We start from the raw sequence: 25,736 nt of genomic DNA on the forward strand, positions 1-25,736 counted from the left end.
TTCAAAGTATCACATCAAGAATAAAAATCTGATGAGCTGGAAAGGGGCAGCTCCACAGTGAGCTAACTTTTAACAAAGACATGATTTCATTAAGTTTGTTGGACACTACAAAGTTGTATTCAGGAAAGTTGTCTTAGCAGCTTAAACTGGCAATTAATGCAATCCTACGACCTCACAGAAATAAGATAAAAGCAGTGTGGTCTGTGGTTCAGTCAGAACTAGGAGCCAAAGTCAAAAGTCAAGAGATTTTGAAAATTATATTATAGTTAATCCTGTTCATATATTACATTGTTTCAATGAATTGTTCTAAAATGTAACAAGATTAGATGCAGACACGACAATAAGAATATGTCTTTTTAAAAAGTCTGAAAAATCACACAACACAAATGTATAAAATGCAATATTGTCTTTGAAAAACGAAAATTCACCTGAAAGAAATGATATATCCACAAATGTAACCAAGATTGTTAATGAGATTATTTCACAACCATTGTCCATTATTATGCACAAACTGTTCACAGGCAGGGAGGTTTTCCAAACATACTGAGTTAAAACTGTTATTAAAAAAGGGATCGATAAAAGGTATGGAGAATTGCTGCCCTATCTCACTTCTGCCACACTTCTCTTAAGTGTTTAATAAGATTGCACTGAAACAAATTCAAAAAATATTACAATAAATAAAATAATTTTTAACAGCCCATTTGCCATCCAGAAAGGAATATCAATCAATGAGTTTACCCGCAAGATATGCACCATACAAGATGAGGATTAAAAAGTCACACATTCTGTGATGTGACAAAAACATTTGATTCAATGAATCACTCCTTACTTCTCCAGAAATACCAGATGTATTGACCACAATTTAAACTGGAAGACACACATACACACGTTTGGAAATATACTAAATAGTTTAGCATTTGCTTCTGGAGGCAGGGGATCAACAAATGTCACTCAACAACAGCAAATTAAAAAAATAAAATAATCAGGAAGAAATGAATTGTGAAACACACCTTCCTTTACATTTATGAGGTATTGATTTTCTTATTTAGAAAACAACATACACTTAAAACTTTCCATTTCCAAAGCAATTACAGCACTCACTACAGAAAAAACTTTTAAACTTCCTGCACACCATTTAAAACTTTAGGCAATTGTATACCATTTTTGGAGACTCAAAAACTAATAGTGAGTACTGTGTAACTGTATCACAGTATTGTGTGTGAAATAATGTAAAGCTTTTGAGTTACTCTTATAAAAATGTTTTATTATATGAAATTGTGTGTACCGAGGCAAATAAACCATGTTTCACATGCTCACATTGAATCATGTAGTTCCACACAGCATGTAGCGCAAGCCAGCAGTGAGAAGCCATATTTAATAATTTTTTGTGTAGATTTGTATTCTTGCTATAGGTTTGTACACATAATGTACAAGAATTGTCAATTACATTCAATTGAGTTTGATGTCAAAAAGTGGAAATGAACCACTGGTAAAAATGTAAAGGACAGCAAAAGGTGGATAATAATGGGTGACTGAAACAAGCCAACAGAGACACAACACCAGATAGCATCAAATCACTACGTACAACTGTAATGCCTAACTGACATTAGAGTATATTACTGATCTCCTCACATCCCCCACACACACTTGCATATATGAGTCAGTGATGATCTCACATGCCAACACACTTGAATACATGAGTTATTTCAGCAGGTGCCTTCTCTGTCACCCCTGCTTCACACAATTTCATTAGAAAAAATGACCCACTTGACGTGACAAGTACACATCAATGTAAAACAACTGAAGGAAAGTGTTTTCATTGTATGAGCCACAGGTTTCATCCAATTTTAACAGTAAGTACAAGGATACATGGTATTAACTTCTTGAGCCACTGGATCCAATTAGTGTCCACAAAGCAGGCTGATGGCAACAGTTATTTAACAAGAGAAATACACAGCCATTTGCTAGGATCACAATATCCCTCAGAACTGAGTGCTTCAAACCATGTTGCACTTTTTTCCCCAGCAAGCAATGGAATCTTTCAGCATTCTAATACTCCTTGTCATCACAAGCATCATGTACTCAAATGATAGAGATAATATTGTGGACTTTCACTGTCCTCAGTAACTTTCAAATATACAAGTCTTCAATCTTATTTGATCACTTGACATAACATGCTACTTTTTAAAATGAATCTGTTTTATACACAGTATGATTGATCATGTTTCATTACAATACAGTCTCTTCAGCTGATGTAATGAAGATGACAGGGTTTTTCACCCACGCACACTTGCACACACAGCTACATCATTCTCCTGACATTGTGTGTTTAAGGGAAAGAGAAAGTGAGAGAAAGTTGGGAAGGGGAGAGGAACTTGCACCATTTCTGTGTTTTTTAAAGATGAACTGAACTTTGTAAATCATACAATACACAATTCTTTGATATTTAGTTAGTTTCATGTTTCATAGATCATTTAAATGATTTTTTTATTGAAATAGAACGAGTCAGATAATTGCTGTTGCTCCATGCTTCCTCTTTATGGTGATGGATGTCTATTCTTGTGCTGTCATTTGTATTTAACACACAATTTACCATTATGGTAAGCATAGAAATCAACATATTACAAAGGCACTGCATAAACATTGTCAATACTAATGTGTGCAAGCATAAAACAAAAAGTGTATTTACAAATAAGGTATCAACAGCATCTCTGTTGATTCCACCCAGCCTGCCACTCACAGTTACATGAAAGATGGCACTTTTGACTCTCCTGTCAACTTGCCACCAGTTGAGGGCACCCTTCCATTACTCACTGTCTCCAATGAGGGGCACAGCGTGTACACACCACCAGAGGATGTAAATACACACGCCCTCGCTGCTTGAGACTTTGTTTGGCCAGCGTATCATTCCAAGCAGCCAGAATTCAGAGCTCGCCTCCACATCAAGTTTGTCTATAGGCTTATGGATGTAAGTGTGAAACTCTGCAGTGAGGAACACTGTATTGAAGTAGCATGATGCTGCTAAGTATTATTAATACTGAAAGACTTACACATGTCAGTCAACTTCGAGATCATTTGTTACAATCGTAAATGTTACTATCACCTGTGTATAATTCAGCACCACAGAAGAACCTAAAGCATTCAAAGTTATGTATAAATCAACTATTAAGTGCACATAGTGTAAATAAACAGATTAATGAGTTATCTTTTTGTAGATGTCTGCTTGCATTTACTAGCCACCTCAGCTACCCATACAACATATTCATCAATTATTTCCATCAATTTCTTATAAACAATGTGAAAAATGTGTTTCTTTCCAGTGAATCAACTTTGCACTAATGTAAATATCAGTAATTCTACCAAAACAAGTCAGAATTGCACACAGAAGCATTTTAACAAAAAAATACATGTACTCTTAAAGTCTAATCTGTATCCAATCTACTCCAGAAAATGTTTACACTCACCCGAACAAAACGGTAACACTGTTGCAGAGTAGCACCAACATACAGAGTGTGCAGAGTTATTTGGTGTCCACTGACGTCATTCATCATAGGAAGTGTACTGGCGACAAGGCGATGAGGACCATGTCGAGTCCGAATCATAGCAATGCGTGTCCACTTGTTACAGTATTTTGCTATCAGGAAACAAATTTCACAATCTTCATCATCTAATAGGATTATTATTTTGTGTGTTCATTAGTTAGAACAATTTTTAAACAAAACATTCTCAATATTTTTGCTACACCAATCAAAGTTTCACAGTCATGTTTTTTTAATCAATTACAAATCCATTCTCTCTTGATGGAAATGGTGAGTACAATACTAAAATGCTAAAATACAAACTACATCTTTTATGGCTAGAATAACAATTGTTATTTCACTGTGTATGGGATAAGAATTCTGCTCTCCTCTGAAGTTAAATGTCTCTTACATCTATGAGACCTTCCCTTACAACCTCTTAAACAAAAATATAGTGGTTTGGTTTGGTTTTGCTTTAGGGTGCAAACAACAACTGGGGTCATATGCGCCCAAGTAAAACAATAGAACATGAAGACAGAGAGGAGTTAAAAAATGACTATACATCAGTCCCAATTGACATAAGGCACATGGAGAAAGGGCTAAAAAAGACACCATACACAAATGGAGGTCCAAAACTAAAAATTAAATGGCCTTCATCATATTGCTTTGACGGATAAAAAGTAAACCATGGTAGACAACCCGTGCGTCATTTGCTAAAACAGCTGATCACTCAGACAGCAAACCCAAGCAGGAACGTAAATGGGCATTCCACCAGGAAGTGGTATACAGTTAAAACTAGGGTGCAATGTGTACAAAGTGGTGGGGTAGCACCACTTATCGAATGACAATGTCTAAAAAGGCAGTACCCAATACGCAGCCTAGTTAAAATGACCTCCTGCCAGCGGGAGGGCCAAGAGGAGGTCATCCAAGCTGCTGGGAGAGGCTTCATAAGCTGGAGCTTCTTCCTGCGAAGAGAGGACCATTGGCCATGCCAAAGGGGCACCACCTCCTGACAGACGCAGAGATCATCAGAAGGAATATAGGACCTAGATGTAAGAGGACTGCAGCCTTGGCAGCAGCCTTGTTTCCTGGCAGAGTGACATGACCAGGAACCCACATAAATATCACACTGGCTCTGCCAAGAGTGAGCAAGTGACAATTTTACTGAACCTGCTGCACTATGGGATTGGCGGTGTACAGCACACATAGACTTTGAAGGGCGCTGAGTGAGTCTGAGCAGAGGACACAATTAAAAAGTCTGTGTCGCAGGATATACACCATGGCCTGATACAGGGCAAAGAGCTTGGCTGTAAATACTGAGCAGTGTGGCAGAAGCCGATATCAAAAGACATAGGTGCCAATGATGACGGCACACCCAACCCCACAGTCATGCCGAAAGCCATTCAGTGTATACAAGGGTACTATCACAAAGTTCCATGCAAAAATTGAGATACCAAAGATGACAGAGCAAGGCTGGAGTACTGTCCTTAGGAAGCGAATGAAGGCCAAGGTTAACATAGGCAGCTTCATGAAGCCAAGGTGGTGAAGGGTTCACACCCAGAGGGAAAGTTGCAGGTAGTGTAAAGTTAAGCTGCCATATCAAGTGTTGAAAGTGGACTCCAGAAGGTACCAGAGAAGAGGGACATGCCCCTTACTGGCAATCAGAGGAATCATCGAAGAAGGAGGCATAGGATGGGTAGTCACGCATGGCAGACAAACGGCATGCATACCTGCTGAGGAGAAAGTCAGGCGGTAGGACAGTGGTAGTTCAGCAGCTTCAGCATACAGACTCTCAACCAAGCTAGTGTAAAAGGCACCAGTGGATAGTGGATAGTGTTGAGATAGTGTAACAGGGATGGATGAGCAGATGCATAAACAAAGCACCCATAGTTGAGTTTCTAACGGACAAGGGACCGGTACATACTGAGGAGGGTGGTTTGATCAGCACCCTGGGAAGTACCATTGAGGACACATAGGACACTGAGGACTTGCGTCAGGCAGCAGGCTGCCAGGTAAGACACATGGGAGGATCAAGAGAGTTTCCTATTGGGCATGAGCCCCAGGAATTTTGTAGTTTCAATGAATGGACAGGCAACAGGCCCAAGATGTAAAGATGGTGGGAGAAAGCAAATGCGTCACAATAAATTCATACACATGGTTTTGTCAGTGGAAAAGTGAAAGCCATTGTCGATGCTCCAGGAGTGAAGACGATCAAGACATCGCTGAAGGAGCCACTCAGGGAGACAAGTCCATGGAGAATTGCAATAGATGGCAAAATAATCAACAAAAAGGGAGCCGGGAGTGCCCAGCGGAAAGGCCATTATAGGATTAATGGCAATAGCAAAGAGGACGACAGTCAATACGGAGCCCTAAGGCACACCATTTTCCTGGATAAAGGCATCCAACTATGCAGCTGGTGAGAGAGAAGGGGTGGTAGCTAAAAGGAAGTTTTTTTTCCTTACCGGGCTTAGGTAGGGGTATGACAGTGGCTTTACACCAACATCTAGGAAATGTGCCCTCTGCCCAGATGCAGAAAGTGTTTGCCCGCAAGAGAAAAGTGTTGCAACATCTGAATGTGGATGGCATCTGGCCCTTGGTTGAAGGATCGGGATCGAGTGAGAGTATGATCTCGCTCCCTCACAATAAAGGCGGCATTGTAGCACTCACGATTCAGGGAAGAGAAGGTTATTGCCTGAGCCTCCTCCACTCGGTTCCAATCGAGGAAGACAGGGTGTTAGTGGGAAGAGCTTGAAATGTTCGCAAAAAGGCAGCCCAAGGTGTTGGAGATAGCAATAGGGTCCATGATGACAGTCTGCTAATGTCAGGCCGAAAATTGGGGAATGGATCTTGGTTCCAGAGAGCCATCGGAGGCTGACCCACACAACAGAGGAAGGGGTGGAACTGTTAAAAGAACTAGTGAGTTAAATCCAGCTAGCTTTTTTGCTATCCTGAAGAACGCGATGACACTTTGCATGCATCTGTTTTTAGTGAATGCAGTTTGACATCGTAGGATGATGGTTAAAAACGAAGAGAGCACATCTCCGTGTGAGAATTGCATCACGGCATGCTTCAGTCCACTAAGGGGCTGGGACATGACGTGGTAAAGGTGAAGTGCAAGGAATGGAACATTCTGCACCAGTAAGGGTAATGTTTGTGAGATATTCCACCTGGTCATCACAACTGGGGAAATCTTGTTCTTTGAAGGTTGTCAGGGAGGAGTAAAGCCACCTGTCAGCCTCAGTAAGCTGCCATTTGGATGTGCACGCAGTTGGGGGAGGAGTCAGTAAATTGATAGCACACACGCAATGATGGCTCGAGTAGGTGTCAGTAAGAATGGGACGATGGGCAAGCTGGGCAGTGCAGAAAGATAGGTCCAAAATGTAATAGGCGTGCAAGGAGTCAGAAAGGAAAGTGGGTGCTCCAGTGTTAAGGCAGAAGAGGTTAAGTTGGTTAAGAAGATCAGCCAAGAGGACACCTCCCTGACAGGTCCTGGGAGAACCCCAAAAGGGATGATGCACATTAAAAACAGAGTAGCACAAATGGGGGAGGTAGCTGGTAAATAAGGTGAAGGAAGTCTGCCGTCGTGACATCGAATGACTGAGGGACATAAATGGTACAGAGGGAAACGTCAGGTGGGGAAGGAAAAGGCAAACTGCAAACGGTTTGAAGACGGGTAGTCAGGAAGTTGGGTTGACTATGAACATTATCCTGTATGAGCAGCATGATGCCCCCATGAGATGGAATGCCGACCTCAAGGTCAAAATGAACTGGGAAGAAATGTGAAAGCTCAAAGCAGTCGAAAGGGTACAATTTTGTTTCCTAAAGTCAGAGTACAAGTGGACGCTGAGATGCTAAAAGCAGCCGTAAATCCGCTACGTAGGAACGAAGGCCGCAAACGTTCCATTGGAGGAGAGTCATTATGAGGAAGAGATATAAGGGTTTCACCTCGGCCGTTGCTGAGTGACAGCCTGTGAACAGTCGCTGTTACAGGGCACAGACACAAGATGATCCTGCTCCATGGGGTCCTCGGAAGCATCAGCTTGCGTGAGGTGTCGGTCTGTGGAGTCCCAACACTGAGAAACAGTTGGTGGTGTACACTGGTGACATGGAGGGCAGCCGGGCTAAGGTATCATGCGGCAACACCATCAAAGAGGATCTTTGAGTCAGCAAAGGAGAACACCATTTGCCTTTAGTGGACTTCTTCGAGCCTTTCCAGTTAGGAGAGGAAGACTCGGGTGTTCTTTGGCTGGAGGGACATAGGAAGTCTTCACAGGAGTACTCCTTTGTCCTTTTCGGCACAGCGGTAGTGTAGCTGGTGGTTTTGCTTCTTGAGGCAAGAGTTTGATGGATTGTTGCACAGCTGAACAGGGGATGGTGATGCTACCTTGACACTGGGTGATGTTAGCTGAATCTGAGGTTGCATGTCTGCATGGCCATGTCCTTCGCGGCACAAGGCGTAACAAGAACAGAACTATAGGTGCCAGACAGGAGAACGCACAGTTTGTGACTAGCCAATAAGTTGCGAGCGACTGGGTAAGGCACTTTTTCCTTTACCCGGACCTCTTGGACAGCCCACTGATCAAGATACATGGGACAATCCCGAGCAGAGGCAGCATGGCTACCTTAGCAGCTGATATAGTGTGAAGGAGGAGGCAGACAATTGCCCTCGTGCATATTCCTACCACAGGTTACAGATTTGGCTGAGTGTAGACAAGACATTCTAGTGTGGTTGAAATGATGACACTGGTAGAAGCGCATCAGGTTCAGAATATACAGTCGGACTGTGATAATTTCATAGCCTACTTTGATCTTGGACAGAAGCACCACTCTATCAAAGGTGAGAAAAAGTGTGTGGGTGGGCACTAAGGAGGATTCTACCTTTTTCATACCCGATGGATGGCAATGACATCCTGATCAGAGAGGTAAGATTGGATTTTGGCCTCAGTTAGACTGTTGAGCAGCCTAGTGTAAGTAACACCACGGAAAGAATTCAAAGTTCTATGAGCGTCGACATAAACAGGATAGCCGTGGAGAAGTGCGAGACAGCAAGCACATGTTGCACTTAAGAACCAGTAGTAGTCCCCAAAACCAAAGTGCCATTCCGTAAATAAGAGCAGGATTTCAAAGGGCCAGCAATTGCATCAACACCTTTCTGAATAATAAATGGATTTATCATGACGAAGGACTGGCCGTCTTCAGAAAGTGAGACCACAAATAACCATGGTGCAGTGGTAAGGCTCTTTGAATTGTTAGCCTCATTATATTTACTTTTTGTAGATGTTGATTGGGAAGACGATTGACTGATAGCAAGAAAATCCCCCATGGTTGCCAGCATCTCCAACTGGGGGCCCCTTTCACAAGGGAGCGCACCCGCCTTAGGTGATTGTTCACACATCAGGTCACACATCCTGAGCAACTGACAAAGGGACCAATCAGTAATTTGGGAAGGTAGTAGCTCAGGCAATCACCCCTCCCTCCACCTGGCCTGTACCAGGGGGATATGTGCAAACCCTACCTGTTGACCCGGGGCTGGGAATTACGTGTTACCCAGTCACCTGTTACACATCAGATGCATGGGTCAGCCTTCAGGAGCATACAGTGAGGAAGAAGAAAAAGAGGAACCTCAAACGTTGCATTAGAGGAATGAGAGGTGAAGCGAAGCAGAGAAAGGAAAAGGGAACGAGAAACAGTGATGAGACAGTTCTTATGTCAATGACAGACAATGCCGAACATTCCCAGTAACACCTCAGACATGTTCCCCAAGAGAGGAGAAAAAGAATAGCAAGAGGATAGACATGCAACACAGAAGGGAAAAGAGGCTGCAAAGGCTGGGGCCCCATGGTAGCCAAGCCAGAACCCGCCAAAGAGTGACGAGCCCCGTGGGGGTACAGAAATATATGTAAGGATGCATAATTAATGTTTTATTTATTTCTTTGTGTTCACTTTGTACATTGTTATGTTCATGTCAGCTTAAAAGAGTGTGACAAATGGTGAGCTGTGGTATGTTGCATCTCAGTTACTGCTTTGCCACTGCCTCTTCAGCGTACATGTTATGGGGAAAGCAAAAAGCTGCATACACACTGTGAAGTACAAACACATACAGTACCACTTTTTTTTAATAAGAAAGATTCAAATCTTAGGACAGTAATTCCAACCAACCGAAGACATGGTGTTACTCTTCATTCTTTGGTAACAGGACAGGTAATTCAAAACCTTGGATATTTATTTCATGTTTTGAAGGAAGCTGTATCTCAAATACTACTCCAAGTTTGTTACTCACTGGCAGAAATCCTGAAGGATTATGTAAAGATAACTAAATAAAATCATCGTTACTTATGCATTTATTGAATTTTTACTCATTATGATTCAAGAACTGAACACACATCATCAGAAAGCATGATTTCCATGGCAGTGCCATCAGTATCCGTGTTGCTTATGAATGTGACAGAGCAACCATCACCCCCTGTTGCCCTGACACATCTACAAAGAGTGTGATGACTACATACTCTTGTGCAAGTCTAATTCTACTTGAAGTAAGACCTCAATCATCTTTTGCATTGTCACTGCCCTCCATATTGGTGGCAGTTTCACGAGTTTGCATTCCACAAACTTGCCATAGGGCTGCATTCATCAGTGTCCTCATTTTTCTGCTTCTGCAAACCTTTCATTCAGTATTGGTAAGTAAGGCTGCATCAGTCTTGCTGTGCACCCCAGCATTTTAATATTTTAGTGTGGAGGAGATGGCGTAAAAGTGCCAGTAACTTCCGCTTCTTTATCATCTCCTCTCACTGTCGAAGCTTCCAAAACCTGAATTCAAATTTATTTATTTCAGATGCCAGAGAGTGAAAACAGCTGATGCGAAATGGTACGTGTGTTCACACAGCTACTTCACTTTCCCCATACGAAAATGTGATGGAACTCTTATAGTCCTACAGTTTCCTGTTACTAGTGTGAGCGAATTTCATAATTACAAAGGATCAATTAGCACTGTGCAACTTGCTCTCACAACCTGCTACAACTTGATGTACGCAGAGATTGGCTGCCAAGCAAGAATTTCAGATGGAGGTCTATTCAAGAAAGTGAACGTAAGTGAACTAATTCACAAGAAATTGAACTTGCCACAAAATGAATGCTTACCTGGAGGCACAAAACCCTATATATGTTTTCAAAGCAGATGACACTTTTTCATTACAGGAAAATGTTATTCATACCCAGGAAGGTATATTCAAGATCCAAAAGAAAGATTTTTAATTACTGCCTGTAAAGGGTTAGAATGGTTGTAAAGGACACATTCGGTAATACAGTTTCGGATTTCCGTATCTTCAGAAAAGCTTTGAACCTGAAAAGGCGGGAACTATTACGCTTAAGGCCTGGCCAGACCAAATGTGGCCTGATGGTGCAGCCTATGGTCCTGAGCTACAACAACCAGGCCAAGTCACATCAAGTCACTGAAGTGTTCATTACTGCACTGTGTCATTCACACAGAAGGTGGCTTTGACACAGTGGCCAACGACCTGCTGCCCCGGCCAGCACCAAGTTTTCTCAAAATACAGATTCCGTGCAATGGCTGGACACTGTGTGCACCTGTTGGTGCATTTAACTATTGTGTTCTCACACTGCCACAAGTTTCATGCCACATATGCAAGCTGTTGCTGCGGTTTAGACCACTTACATTGTGTGACAGCTGATGCAGCAAAGGCAGTTGCTTCAGTCAGCCGCTCTTGCCTACATGGCATCTATTGCCACTGGGTGCTGCAGTCATTTGCTGTGACCTGAACCGCACTCCCAGTCTGCATTCTGTCTGGTCAGCCCCCACAACTGGGTACCCCCACAATTTCTTAAGGCAAAATGCTGACATGTGGAACCACTATATCCCATAAGGAAGTTTTGATTCATACGATTTATAGGCAGATGAGATGATCCCAGGCACATGGAGGCAATATGATAATGTATCTACTTTTACTGCATCCCAAATCATACTACAGAAAGTTTCTAACTAAAAAAAAAAATTTGTGACAAGTTTCAACTACGTTTTTGGTCTACCAAAAGTGTACACTGGCCAAATAACTATGGACGAATATTACTGTACAGTTTATGAAACAAATAAAGACAAGAATGTATAATTATTTGTACTTCTTTCTCCATGGTATCTGTCATTTCTTTTGGCTCATGAATGTCATCAAAAAACAGCAAAAGTACAAAACATTCGTATACATTGCCCTAACTGCTGCTTAATCTTTCTTCTCCTGTCAGTACATCACAACAAGCAATCTTTTTTTTTTTTCCCAGTGCAGTTTTTGTTGGTTCAAAAATAACAGCAACATTCTGCAGTCTTGTTTTTTATTACTGTTACTATGCTCCTTACTTCTAACCTTCAACAGGTGTTCCACTGCCCAATACTGCGACACCAACTCTACAATCTCCTGCCTCGAAAACAAACTCTGTAGTTGTAGATAAAATCACAACATGAAATATAAGCATAAGTTAGCAGCTTGATATGTCCTAATTTGCCAGAAACATTGTTTCATTTGATCTGAATCAACATTGCCACAGATAGCCATTTCCACATTTCAAAATATGTTTGAAACATGTCATGAAATTCAGCCACCTAACAATGACAAAAAACAGAGAATAAAAAACTAGATAGGAATTTGTTAGGTTTTACAAGTGTTCTCAACTAATGTAAAAGTCTGTAATTGAGCATAACTGGAGGCTAGTAAATGGCAGAGTCAGGCTGACTTGTAAAGACCATTGTAATTTGATGATAAGCTCACCAGCACAATTTTACTGCAATAACTGGTACACCTACATATTGGAACATGATGTTTCTGCCAATGTTACTTCAGTAACTCTTTGAAGAAAATGTACACACTGAAAATAAGTAGTCCCTGATAACCGAGCCCTTGTAGAAATTTTCCATGCACATAGCTGCAGAATCCACAATTAGATAAATTAATAACAATGAGACAAAATAACTTAAAACACTAAACATTCAGTTTATTTATTCATTCAAGGACCATCTTACAATGATGCAGGATTTGCCATTACAATGCCATGAAAATAAATAGCTCAAAAATATACACGCAAATGGAATATATTGGTATGGCTTACAAAATCCCTGAAAAACCAAAGTCAAGATGACTAGCCAGACCAAATTCCATCATTCCGAATTCTGAGGGGAGTGCAGGGAGTGAAGAATGTAAGCTCCACCCACCGACTCCCAGCATACAGACTGCCCAGGGAAGGGGGTCAGTGCAGAAGGGGAACAAGTTGCGCTAAATGGACAGTGCAGGGGGGAACAAGTAGCATCAGAGTCAAAGAGTATTGGCAACACACAATTTGTGCTCCAAGCGGCACTGATAGTGCCATCTATTAATTGCACCATAACTGCTGCTGTGTACAGCATGTCTATGAAGGTAACGAGAGAGGCAGGCGTAATAAAAGTTATATTCACAAAATTTAAATTTATAGTTTCATGTTGAATGATGGTGTTTGTTGCTACTGAAATGAAATGACTGTATGGCATTGATGGCCAGGAGTCCCCACCTGGGGAAGTTCAGCCATCGAATGGTTTAACACCCTTTTTCAGTTGATGCCACAATGGGTGACTTGCGAGTTCATTTCATACTATTTCTCAGACAATTTGAAATTAGAACTAACCAGTAGTACAACTTATATCGCAGCAAAGAAAAAAAAATGAGAAAAAGTAAAATTTTGAACATTTATGCGCATATGTAACACTAAACTGTATGAATACTTTAATCACTCAGTATCAGAATCATTATGTTTCTCATCTGTGCATGATACATTATTGTCGCTAGTGCGCTACTCAGCAACATTAATAATGAATTCATCTACTGCAAATCTGATGACAACCTCACACCTCCAGTAGCCTCCTTCCTGCTGTTGGATCTTCCTGCCATGATCTTCCCAGCCATCAGCAGCTACTGACAGATGGGATTCACTTGCAATCCTTTGGACACAACTATATGGTGTCAAGCAGACAATTGTGTGGCCCTTCTCTTTTGCCACTTCATCTATCATGCTTTTTTTTTTTTTTTTTTTGCAGGTCTATGTTTTTTGAACGAAAGCAAAAAGAGCATGCTTCTTCATGCTCTCATTACACTAGCCAAAGGTGAATATATAACGGGATGAAATAAATGACGTTAACTATATCAACCACTCTGATAACAGAAACAACAATGAAAAACTTGAATTAACTCTTGTTTCCAAGTTAAAGGGGGTGCATTTAATTACATTTATATTTTATTAGCATTCATTGTCAGTCTCTTCCCATACAGGCTTCAAAATCCTGCTGACGGTAGACAGAGTGGTGAAGTTTCATGCAACAATATCTGTGTGTATTTTGTCACTATTTTTAGCCTGGGTTCACAGTAACAAGGGGGAGTGGAAGAGGAAGGGAGGAGCAGAGCATGTTTCATTTAATTGTAATTTCAGTCTCTTAGAAGGTGTGTTCTGCTCGTGTGCTGGAAAAACGTGATACTGAAGTGTCGTTAGTGCGTGTGACCATTGTAATTCCTGGGATTCAATATGCCTCACAAATGCATAAACAATGCTGACAATTTCTGCTACATTTGCAAACAGACTATACTGAAATCGCAAAGGAGGGCAATAATGCCATATATTAGGCAGATGTACAGACCATTCTTAGGCTGTGAAATTGGGAACCAGAAATAGCCCTGGACTCCTCATGTATGTTGCAAATCTTGTGTCTCAGGTCTTCATTTGTGGTTGAATTGTAAACGATCTTCCATGGGCTTTGCTATACCAATGACCTGGTGAAAACCATCAAACCATGTCAATGGTTGTTACTTTTGTATGACAACTTCCCATTAACACAACGTATTTCAAAGAAGAAAAATTCTTCCTTGGCATATCCAAACAAGAGAGACAGGCATAATAAAAGTTATATTCACAAAATTTAAATTTATAGTTTCATGTTGAATGATGGTGTTTGTTGCTACTGAAATGAAATGACTGTATGGCATTGATGGCCAGGAGTCCCCACCTGGGGAAGTTCAGCCATCAAATGGTTTAACACCCCTTTTCAGTTGATGCCACATTGGGTGACTTGCGAATTCATTTCATATTATTTCTCAGACAATTTGAAATTAGATCTAACCAATAGTACAACTTACATTGCAGCAAAGAAAAAAAATGAGGAAAAGTAAAATTTTGAACATTTATGCGCATATGTAACACCAACATTTGCTGGCCATGCTGTCAGAGCCTTATGGAGTCAGACTGCTTGTTCCTGTCCTACATGATACTGATCATGATGAGGACGGTAGTGAAACTAGTGCTGCACCATCATTTTCAAAACCCAGTTCTTCAAAAGATACTGATTTTGTGTGTAATGATGGATGTACAGATATTCGCAAAATAACACTGACTGCTTTCTGTAACTGCTATATTCCAATTCTTACAGTTTTCAAGAGTGAAAAGAACTTGGTATTTTGTAATGATTTACAGGGACTAATGACACCTATGGGCATTGACTATAAAAGAGATCAGTGAAGGCTGTTCATCAACTCCTCCAAAGTAAGCGTCAAGTGTGTGTTACTACATAACAGCAATGTGTTACCATCAATTCCAATTGAGTATGCACGTTACATGAAAGGTACATATGATAATGTGAGCAACTGTTATTGCGGATGAACTGCAACAAGTTTAAATGGCAGATTTCCAGAAATCTGAAAGTTATAGGCATATTACCTGGAATACAAAACGGCTTACTGTGTTTCTGGGATAGCAGCACCGAAGCACTTAATTATAAAAAGAAAAATTGGCCTAACTGTCATTCACTTGAACCAGGATCTCACAATATTATGCACAAAGAACTTGTTGAATCCAAGAACATAATTCTCCCTGCTCTTCATATAAAACTGAGCTTAATGACAAACTTCATTAAGACCATTGACAAAACTGGGGAAGTATTTCTCTATTTGCACGTCTTAGTGAAGCAAAAATAAGAAAGAGGATTTTAGTGGGTCCCAGTATACACAAATTGTACAAAAGTGAACATTTCAACATCTTCCTTACAAATGATGAAAAGTTAGCTTGGGATGCCTTTATTCAAGTGTCAACAAACTTTCTAGGGAATAAAGAGGGAAGAAAACTATAATAATCTTGTCACTAATCTTCTACATTGCTACGATAGATTGTGGTGCAACATTTCCTATATTCCCACTTGACTTTCTTTTCTGACAACTGTAGTGCTGTAACCGAAGAGCGCGGGGAACGATTTCACCAACAAATCTCGGATGTGGAAATGAGATACCACGGAAAGTGGAGTGTTAGCCAATTATGGCTGAACACTAATCAGTGAATCACCAGCAAAAACTACAGACACCAGGCAAAGTAGCTGCACCTTCAGTGACCTTCCTCTGAGGGACAACACCATGATAAATACATGCATAAGCTTGTATAGGCAATAATGTAAAGTTTTCATTATCAGCACAGCCAAAAACATAAAGGATAGATTTTTTCATGCCATTTACAGAAAAAAAAGAAAAATTTTGTTGGCTAATGTTACAGGCATCATACCTCTTTTGCAGCCATTCCAAAATTCTTCCTTTGATATCATACCATGTGGGTGTTTTGTCCTCATGTCTGTTACAGCACATGGAATGTTGTCCAACAGTTGCAACTGACTTTGGAGGAATATTTGGGAGAATCATATTTGCAAACCAGCTTTCAAAGTTTCCAGAATTCGTTTAACCATAGTGAACACCTTATGTGGATTTAGTCCAGAATTTTAGTTGGACCTCTCTGATGAATCCCCTCCTTGATCCAACACTTATTATAAGAAGTCTTTTAGAGGAGCTTCCCTACCACATAACACCGACATCATCAACCTTCTGCAAACATTGACCTACCACTCTATTACTGTCTATCCAAGTTCCATTTAAACAGAATATTTCTGTGGCTGCTTCCCTAATATTTTTAATTTCTACATCAAAATGTGATCCCAGTCAATAATGTCTCCTCACTCTAGTAGTGACGACCTCTTATTCTGCATTTTTCCCCATGTGAATCTCATGGATAGGAAAATATTTCACAGAGATATAATACCACCAATCAAGCTGATCTTTTCCTTGAGTACGGACTGGGAGCAATTTTCTGCACATGTAGAAGTATTCGATTGTTGGTCTCAAGATACCTCTATCGGAGCTATTCAACTGGATTTTCCCAGTAGATCCGGCCTAAGAGAAAAAAAAAAAAAAAAAACGCAAAAGTATAATTCCATTTTATGCAGAATGTATAGTTTACAAGTATCAAAAGAGGGCCTCAGGCGAAGGATTGACTTTTTGAAACCACTTACCAGGTGTACCAGTACGAAATGAGCATTTTTTTTTTTTTGTGAAAATGAAACACTAATTTTGAATATAAAAGTAAAAACATTTTATTCAAAGTACTGACCATCGTTCTCTATACATTTTTACCACCTTTCTGGCAATTTGTGGACACCACATCAATGGAAATGTTCGTCTTTTGAAGCAAACCAATCAGGCACCCAATTTTCGACTTCTTCGTAGGAATCGAAGTGTTCCTCAGCCAATGCGTGTCCCACTGATGAAAACAAATGGTAGTCAGAAGGGGCCAAGTCTGGTGAATACGGTGGGTGGGGTAGCAGCTCCCAGCCAAGTGTTTTGATTGTATCCTGAACCAGTTTTGCTTTGTGTACAGGTGCATTGTCGTGTAAAAAATTACTTTGCCATGTCTTCTGGCCCATTCTGGCCTTTTTTTCGATCAATGCATAGTTCAAATTGATCATTTGTTGTCTGTAGTGATTTGCATTCACAGTTTCACTGGGTTTTAGAAGCTCATGATACACCACACCTTTCTGATCCCACCAAACACAGAGCATTGCCTTCTTGCCGAATCGATCTGGTTTTGCAGTCGATGTTGATGGTTGTCCCGGATTAACTCATGATTTTCCCCATTTAGGATTCTTAAAATAAATCCATTTTTCATTGCCAGTAACAATTCGATGCAAAATTTATTTTCTTTCATGTCTTTGAAGCAAAATTTGACAAATGGTTTTTCGGTTTTCCATCTGTCTTTCATTCAATTCATGTTGCACCCATTTTCCACACTTTTGGATCATTCCCATAGCTTTCAAACGATCATAAATTGTTTTTGTGCAACATTTAGCATTGCTGCCATTTGCTTCAGACTCAAAGTATCATCTTCATTCAATATTGCTTGCAATTCGGCATCTTCAAACTTTTTTGGTGGTCTTCCACGTTCTTCATTTCTTACATCAAAATTATTATTTCTGAACCATTGAAACCACCTTTTGCATGTTGCTTCTGATACAGCATGATCACCATATGCCTCGACAAGCATTCAATGTGAATCTGCTGCACTTTTTTTCAAATTAAAACAAAAAAATTAATGCTTTCCGCAAATCATCACTTTCTGGTACAAAATTCGACATTGTTAACACGATGAAAACATATGAAGTTGTTTGTTCCATGACTTGATGTATACTAAATATCTTTGACAGATGTCATACCAACCAAAAAAAAATTAAGGCTCGTTCACAACAAATGTTCCCTATCGACACATTTGTATCTTAACGCTCATTTCATACCGGTACACCTGGTATATAGTAATGTAGGTTATGGTCACAGATATCATACAACGCAGGCACAATTAATTGAATAAAAGTAATGAGTACAGTTATTTCAGGACTCATGCCCACTACCTTTAGCACACCAAGTCTCTTAACCACTATGCTACATGGGTGTTTCTGAGTAATCCACTTTGTTATTGCATCTTCAGCCACCTACATGATAACAAGAAATTCTTTTACATGCACAAGCAAAATTACTACTTTAAATAAATTCAGACAAAGTGAAAGGCAGTTTCAACCCACCACAGAACAGAAAAAATTGAACTGAAATTTACCCCTTCTTGACAACTGTTTCTAACAATTTCCCAGGATTATCTTTACAATCTGCAAATCCTTTTTGCAGAGCTGAAGCTTGCTCACATGTATGTCGCTGACCATCTTGTCAGCTGAGAGAGAGGATAGAGCAACTCTATTTTTGCTGTCATGTTCACAACATTCAGCAACATTATTAATTATTTTCCTTGCTCTAGCCCATAATGTCCAACGCCTTGCCCTTCTCCAATGAATGGGTGTCTCTGACCCTGCCCATTATGGGGCAGGAACTGCTTCATCACCCATCAAGATATTATTACTTTAATATGGAACACAACACAGCACAATAGTCACTTCACAATGGCTACATACACAAAGTTCTTCATGAAATTGCTGAAACTGGCCAACTGGACACAAAACATGAGGGAACCAAAGTCAACAAACTCTTACTGACTTATGCCAATTCAGAACTATGAAGCCGTCACTTTACTCTTTGAGAATGTACTGCACTTAATTGAGAATTAAAAATTTTCTTTCATATACGAGAGACATTCAATAAGTAATGTAACACTTTTTTTCCCGAAAGGTTAGTTTTATTCAGGATTCCAATGCACCAAATTATTTCCCACTCTTTTGACTACAAAACCGTATCTATTAACATAACCTCCATTCAATGTGACAGCCTTAGACCGCCTTACTGGGAAGGCCTGTAAGCGTACAGGTTACCACTCTACCAGCCGGCGTCAGACGTCAGAGGCAATGTCTTGCCACATCAATAACCTCCCAATCATCAATGTACTGCTTCCCACAGAGTGTATTCTTGATTGGGCCAAACAGATGGAAGTAAGAAGGTGAGATATCAAGGCTGCAAGATGGATGAGGCAGAACAGTCCTGTGAAGTTTTGTGAGGTCATCTCGGGTGTGCAGGCTTGTGCGAGGCCTTGCCATATCATGGAGAAATGGAAGTTTGTTTGCATGTTTGTGACAATGAACAGACTGAAGTCTTCAATTTACTAAGTGTAGCCCAATACACTTCAGGGTCAACTGTTGCACCATGAGGATGGACATCAAACACAATAACCCTTCAGAGTCCTAGAAGACTGTCACCATAACTTGACCAGCTGAAGGTGCAGCTTTGAACTTTTTTTCCAGAGAAGAGGTAGTGTCGTGCCTCTCCCTGGACTGCCACTATGGTTCTGGTTAGGTGATGAAACCATCAGGCAGCAAGGAACCCAGAGAGCACACATTTTTGAGTACCCCAACTGGTGGACAAGTGTGCCAGCATACCAACAGAGACGTCCAGTTGGGCAGTGAAGTGTTGGATTGTGATCCGTCGATCACCTTGAATGAGAGTATCCTCATGGTCCAACAATGCAGGAGTCACAGCTGAGTGCAGTCAACAGGTCTATGTGATGCTCTGGTTTTCTGCCAAAATAAACTAAATGACAGCTGTCTGTTTGGAATGCACCTCCCTTACAGATGACATTTTTAAGGCTTACTTACTGCACTGCCACTTACTGGAACTTCATGAAACTATAGGGGCTAAAGCAGGAACATCACACAAAAGATTCCTCATTTTTTCAACCTATATTGATGGAGAAAAAAAAATGTGTTGCATTATTTATTGAATGTTTCTCATATGTAGCTGGAGCCAGGCTGCAGACATGGGTTCCCAGCACCAATTTCTGTAGTGTGTATGTGGCAAACTGGCCTTTCCACCACAGCAGCAGTTCCTTCTGGCAAACGCTGCTGACATGGCATGCTTTTAGACCTCTGCTGAATGCACTAACACACTCATAAAACTGGCTAATTAACAGGGAGGCATGAGAAAGGTGGTACTTGGTTGTTGCTAGCTGTATCCTGAACAGCAGATGACAGTGAAATTGCTCTCTTGGTTTCTAGATTTTAGATGGAGGAGATGGCCTCACACCATTGGCCTCCAACTGGTCACCAGCTAGCTCAAACATGAACCACCTATCTGTGCCTTTCCTATTCCCATCTTCTGCTAACACTCAGACTGGCAGATACCCCTACAGTTCAGCATGGACAAGCCCTTGTGTACACCATACCATCAGAATATAGTCAAAAGGTTACTTGGTTACTTTAATGCTCTCTTTCATTTCAAACCGCCATTCTCCTTGCAACTCCCCCCCACCCCCCAAATCCTGCACTCCAATCTTTGACACAGGCTGCCTCCACAAAGGAGTGGCTTGTACAGGTTGTTCTTTGATTTACACGCAAGCAGATAATTACAGTGAAAACTTGCAACTGGGAACACCACAAAAGAAAAGCCAGAGGAAAAATTAATGGTCAACCTCATTTACGTAATATATGATTCATATGAAGTATACATTTTCTATCATCATACCATTCAATGTGCAAATGTAGTGCTTAAATGTGTGCAGGTGTAAATCAAAAAGGATGAACCAGAATTAACAACCATCAGTAACATCGGAGAAGACAACAGAATGCTGAGTATAAAAAAGAATTTTTTTTCTTTTTCACTTTGTAGTGAACAGAAGTGAAAAAGACCATTCTAGGGCATAAAGAAAATTCAGAATGGGGGCAGAAGGGGGGGAGGGGGGGGGGGGGAAGGACAAGGAATTGCATAATAATGGGGACAGTGAAATGTTTAATAACAGGGACCTACGTGCAACAGTGAAGGATGAAAATTTTTCATTTGGGGAACCCAGCTTTGTTGAGAAAGATGGTGTAAGGGAGAGATATGAACAACTGGAACATGGTAGTACGAAGATAGCCAATTTGAAACAGTTAATGCTAGATATAGGCAGGCGGTTAAAACTGTACAATCAAAAGATGGACCATAATAATGAACAGTTGAATCAAAAATTAGATCAAATGTCTACTAAATTGGACACAGTTGAGGTATGGATGGGTGCCCTTCAGACACGAGTAGACAAACTTGACAAGGGCATTATTAAAAACATTGAGCAATTAACCCTTTAACTGCTCTGGACGTGTTAACGCGTGCGCCTTTGTACTTGTCTGTGTGTGCTCTGAACGCGTTTACTTGCGCCACCAGCCCTTCTACTTGGTACTCTGAATGCGTAGACATGTTCAGAGTACCAGGTAGAAGGACTGGTAGCACACGTAAACATGTTCAGAGCTCACAGGGACAGGTACAAAGGTGCGCACGTTAACACGTCCAGAGCAGTTAAAGTGTTAAATGATGAAAATCACTACTGTCAATGAGAATCCAGAGGAAAATATTAACACTGTTGAGGAAATGTGAATGTGAAGATAGTTACTATTACAAGTAGCCTAGAACAGAGTGTAAAAGTGGTAGATGAAAAAACTTACACGTGTAATCAGCAAAAATGGTGTAAACAACTTAGAAGGTAATTTTTCTAACCTAGCTAAAAAGCAGAAAGCCTCAATCCACACATTGTCAGTAGAAACCTAATTAAAGACACTGGTAAAATGTGGTGTAATACTGTAGATTTTATGCAGCACTGTAAAGACAATTTTATGTCAAACATGGCCAACTGCCTGGAAATTAAGTTCACTAAAAAGTTTTTTGAGGGTAAAGCACTGTCATGGGCTAACCAAACTTTTTGTGCTGACATGTCATTTGAAGCTTTTTGAAAGAAACATTTACATAAATTTTGGTCAGAAACAGAGCAGGCATGTGTCAAAAGTGAATTTTTGAATGGAGCAAGGTAGCGGGAGGAGAAAAACAGTATGAAAAATTTTGTAGACAATATGCACATTAGCAGACATTAGTAAAACTTTTGATGAGCTCAAATTGATTGATGCTTTAAGACGGAGATTAGCAGCTGAAATTCAGTGGGATCTGTTTTATGGACCAGATGACACACTTTAACAGTTTTTAAGGTATGATGACAAGTTGGATAGCACTTTGGAAAGAATAGGAAAATAGTACAATAGTTAGCACAATTTTCCACACAAAAATAGGAATCAAAAATCAGGAAATAATAATTATCACAAAAAAGAAAACAAAGACTATCATCACCACCACAACAACTTTAAGAATCACAGTTGTCATGGTGAAAACAAGCAGTATCAGCAGAATGGTTATCACACCACAGTTTGGCAAAGGAATGATGATATAAATTTCAAATACAGAAACAGACACTGGCAAGATCTCCACAATTCAAGAGAATACCCAAGACACAACTCTATATGAAGAAAAAAAAAAAATAGGGGGGGGGGGGGGGGGGGGAGGCTCCATTGTCAGTCTGCAAGTTAGCAGCAGAGAAATGTAGAAATGTAACAGTAAATGGACCAACCAAATTAATTATCCACAGCAAACAAAGTCATCTGATGTCACAAATAATTATTTTAAGGAAGTGTATTATCCACTGTGCACCATTACAGTAGAGAAAAATTAATGCCACACACAAAAACAAAAAGACACAGTTGACGACTATGATGAATCATATACTTTTTCTTTCTCTTTCTTCGTTCTTTTCTTTTTATACATGTGAGTCACAAAGACAAAGGTAAATTAACGAGTTGCTTTGTGGCAGAGATAATGTTTTGATTACAAAAAAAAAAAAAAAAAAAAAAAAAAAAAAAAAAAAAAAAAAAAAAAAAAAAAAGTGGTTCACTCTTCAATTGATTAACTTCTGTATCTTCACCTGTTTGTTACTAGAAGCAGTAGCACAGTAGCAGGTGGACATATGATTAGATCCATCATAACAGCATTATTTAAAAATGTGTATTTCAAGTGTACATTAAAAGTGTTAGGAAAAGTTATTAGGAAAGTAAAGTTTTATTCAAAACATCGCACACCTGTCTGTCCATCACTTCGCCCATGCTGAGAACCCTACATCCGGAGGTTCGGAGCAGAAAAAGATGAATTTGCGTGAGCAGCGGAGGAGCAATCCTGCATCGACATTGTTATCATCAGGACTATGCACAATGGAATTAATGTGAAGAAGTACTGGAGGAGTACAGATTACTCAAGGATGTTACATAATTGCAGAACTTTCAGAGGATTTTATCCTGGGGATAAATTGGATAGGCAACGTCAATTTAATTCTTGATTGTGAACAACAAAAGCTTTGTGTTTCAAAACCAGATTGAGGCTGTGTTGTAACCAATTTTCTCAAGTCAGTTTTCAACAGTAACAATAAAGCTAATATTATTCAGTTTTTGAAAGAAAATTTGTGAACTGTGGCACTCTTGTTATAGACACAAAGAGGCAGAGTTTGAAGAACTAAAGTAGGCGATGCTGTTGGACTCAGTGAATATCGAAAACAGAAATTAAGATCTTTACCTAGGGGATATAGTGATGTCTTTAGTAATGTGCCAAGAAGAGTAAGAGGTTACCAGCGTACTTTACAGTTGAAACCTCACTAAACATTTTTACAAGACCTTATAGTGTACCAATTGCTAGAAGATCATCAGTAGGGAAAGAATTACACAAAACGGAAGTATGTGATGTTAATGAAAAAAGTACTAGTCCTTACAGTAACCCACTTGCACTAGTTATAAAGAGAGATGGAAGTGTGAGATGAGTGTTGGATTACAGATAGTTAAACAAATTTTTATACAGAGAAAACAGACCACCCTGAAAACACAGATGAGCTTTTACACATCTTTAAGAAAATACAATTTATGTTAAGCCTCAATTTGACATTAGGATTTCACCAGGTACCTTTAGCAAAAGATTTAAGAATGTATACTACCTTTTTATATATTGGTCATTGTTATTAATATTGTGTTGTACCATTTGGTTTGAATTCATCTGTTGCTGAATTTATTAGAGCTTTGAATCATGTGCTCGGTACAGAACTTGTATCACAACTTACAATCTATGTACTTGACATTTTGATAACTGGGCAATATTGGAATGAACACTTTCAACTTTTGAAACAGGTATGCAAATAAACTTGGGAATGGGAAATGACACTTAAATTAGAGAAACCAAATTTACTGTGCTAGAAGTTAAATTTTTAGATTATGTTATTGCTAAAGATGGGGGTCTTACTGACTGTGAGAAAATAGAAGCCATTTTCAAATTTGCAGCACTACATAACAGAGAGCAGTTAAAGCCACATTTTGGTTTATGTGGATTCTATCAAAAATTTGTTAGTAATCAAAGTCTGAAAACACCATGTTTGAGAAATTTACTTAAGAAGAATACTGTGTGGGTTTGGAGTGACCAATGTCAGAAAGCTTTTGAATATATACTCGAACAACCAACACTTATTACACAGACCTGATTTCAGTTTGCCTTTTTGCTTATACACTGACAGCTGTAATTATGAAATAGATAAGGAGTTATTTCAGGAAAAAAAATGGTGGTAAAATTACACATCATCCAATTGCTTTTCAAAGTAGAATGTTACTCAAATATTAAAAATCTTACACCGTTACTGAAAATGAGTTATTGGTTATTCACTGGGCATTTGACAAGTTCCAATATTATCTGATAGGTCATAAAAGTATATTCAGACCACATGGCACTAAGTTACCCTCAAGAGTGCAGATTATACCATGAAAGACCCACAAGATGGAGTATGTTTTTATAGCAATTTGACTATGAAATAGTACACATCAAAGGTACTGACAATGTTGTTGTAGATGCTTTATCTAGGTTACCCTTAGGGGGAATTAATGAATTACATGATCAGACTGAGGGAAAACTGCTGGATCTTTTTAATTGTTTCTTCACTTATATCTATTATACCTACTACTTTCTTCTTTCCTAAAACTGGAAGAATGCCTTGCTCTTTCACTAATTTTCAGGTTAGTTTAAACAAACAGTGAGAAACGTTGAATTCATGAACTATTTTTTCTCTTGACCATAAGTCAGAGAGCAAACTTAAAATTTTAACTTTTTCCTCTTTAGATGTCAATGAACATTTAATTTTTAATTTCTCTATTACGCTCAAATATTCAGTGTCAGATGACGCTGGTGGTAGGTTTCCCTCTTGTTTAGAAATAATGTTGGTATCTGTATTATTAAAGCATGATTCCAAGTCTTTTCTAATTTTGTCTGACATTTGTTGTACTGTATTTTCAATAGCTGCTTTTCTTTTTCTGCTACTTAATTTTATTATTTTCGAAGCAGGAGATACATCTCACTTAGAACACATAATAAGGACAAATGTTCAAGTTTTATTTCCCTCAAATCTTTAGTAATAGGCTTTTTATGAACTTTAAGTGGATCACAGCACTTTCTTCCAAAAATGTGGTTGTACTTCAGAATATGTTTCTTCTCTTGATACTCATACACTGATGTAACAGAAGAACTTCCTAAAAATTTAAACAAAGTTTGTCTAACTTCATCAAAGTCATTAACATTTTTCAAA

At 39.5% G+C, this 25,736-nt stretch overlaps 1 protein-coding gene across 1 annotated transcript in view; it reads right to left on the reverse strand.

Moving 5' to 3' along the window:
* LOC124795770 (ribonuclease P/MRP protein subunit POP5) overlaps positions 1 to 25,736 on the reverse strand; it is a 94,390-nt gene that overhangs the window by 38,338 nt on the left and 30,316 nt on the right. The window contains exon 3 of the mRNA XM_047259857.1: positions 3,465 to 3,634. Within this exon, the coding sequence (XP_047115813.1) occupies positions 3,465 to 3,634 (170 nt within the window). The remainder of the gene's footprint in view (positions 1 to 3,464; positions 3,635 to 25,736) is intronic.

The sequence above is a fragment of the Schistocerca piceifrons genome, chromosome 1 (assembly GCF_021461385.2).
Source record: "Schistocerca piceifrons isolate TAMUIC-IGC-003096 chromosome 1, iqSchPice1.1, whole genome shotgun sequence".
Lineage (NCBI taxonomy): Eukaryota > Metazoa > Arthropoda > Insecta > Orthoptera > Acrididae > Schistocerca > Schistocerca piceifrons.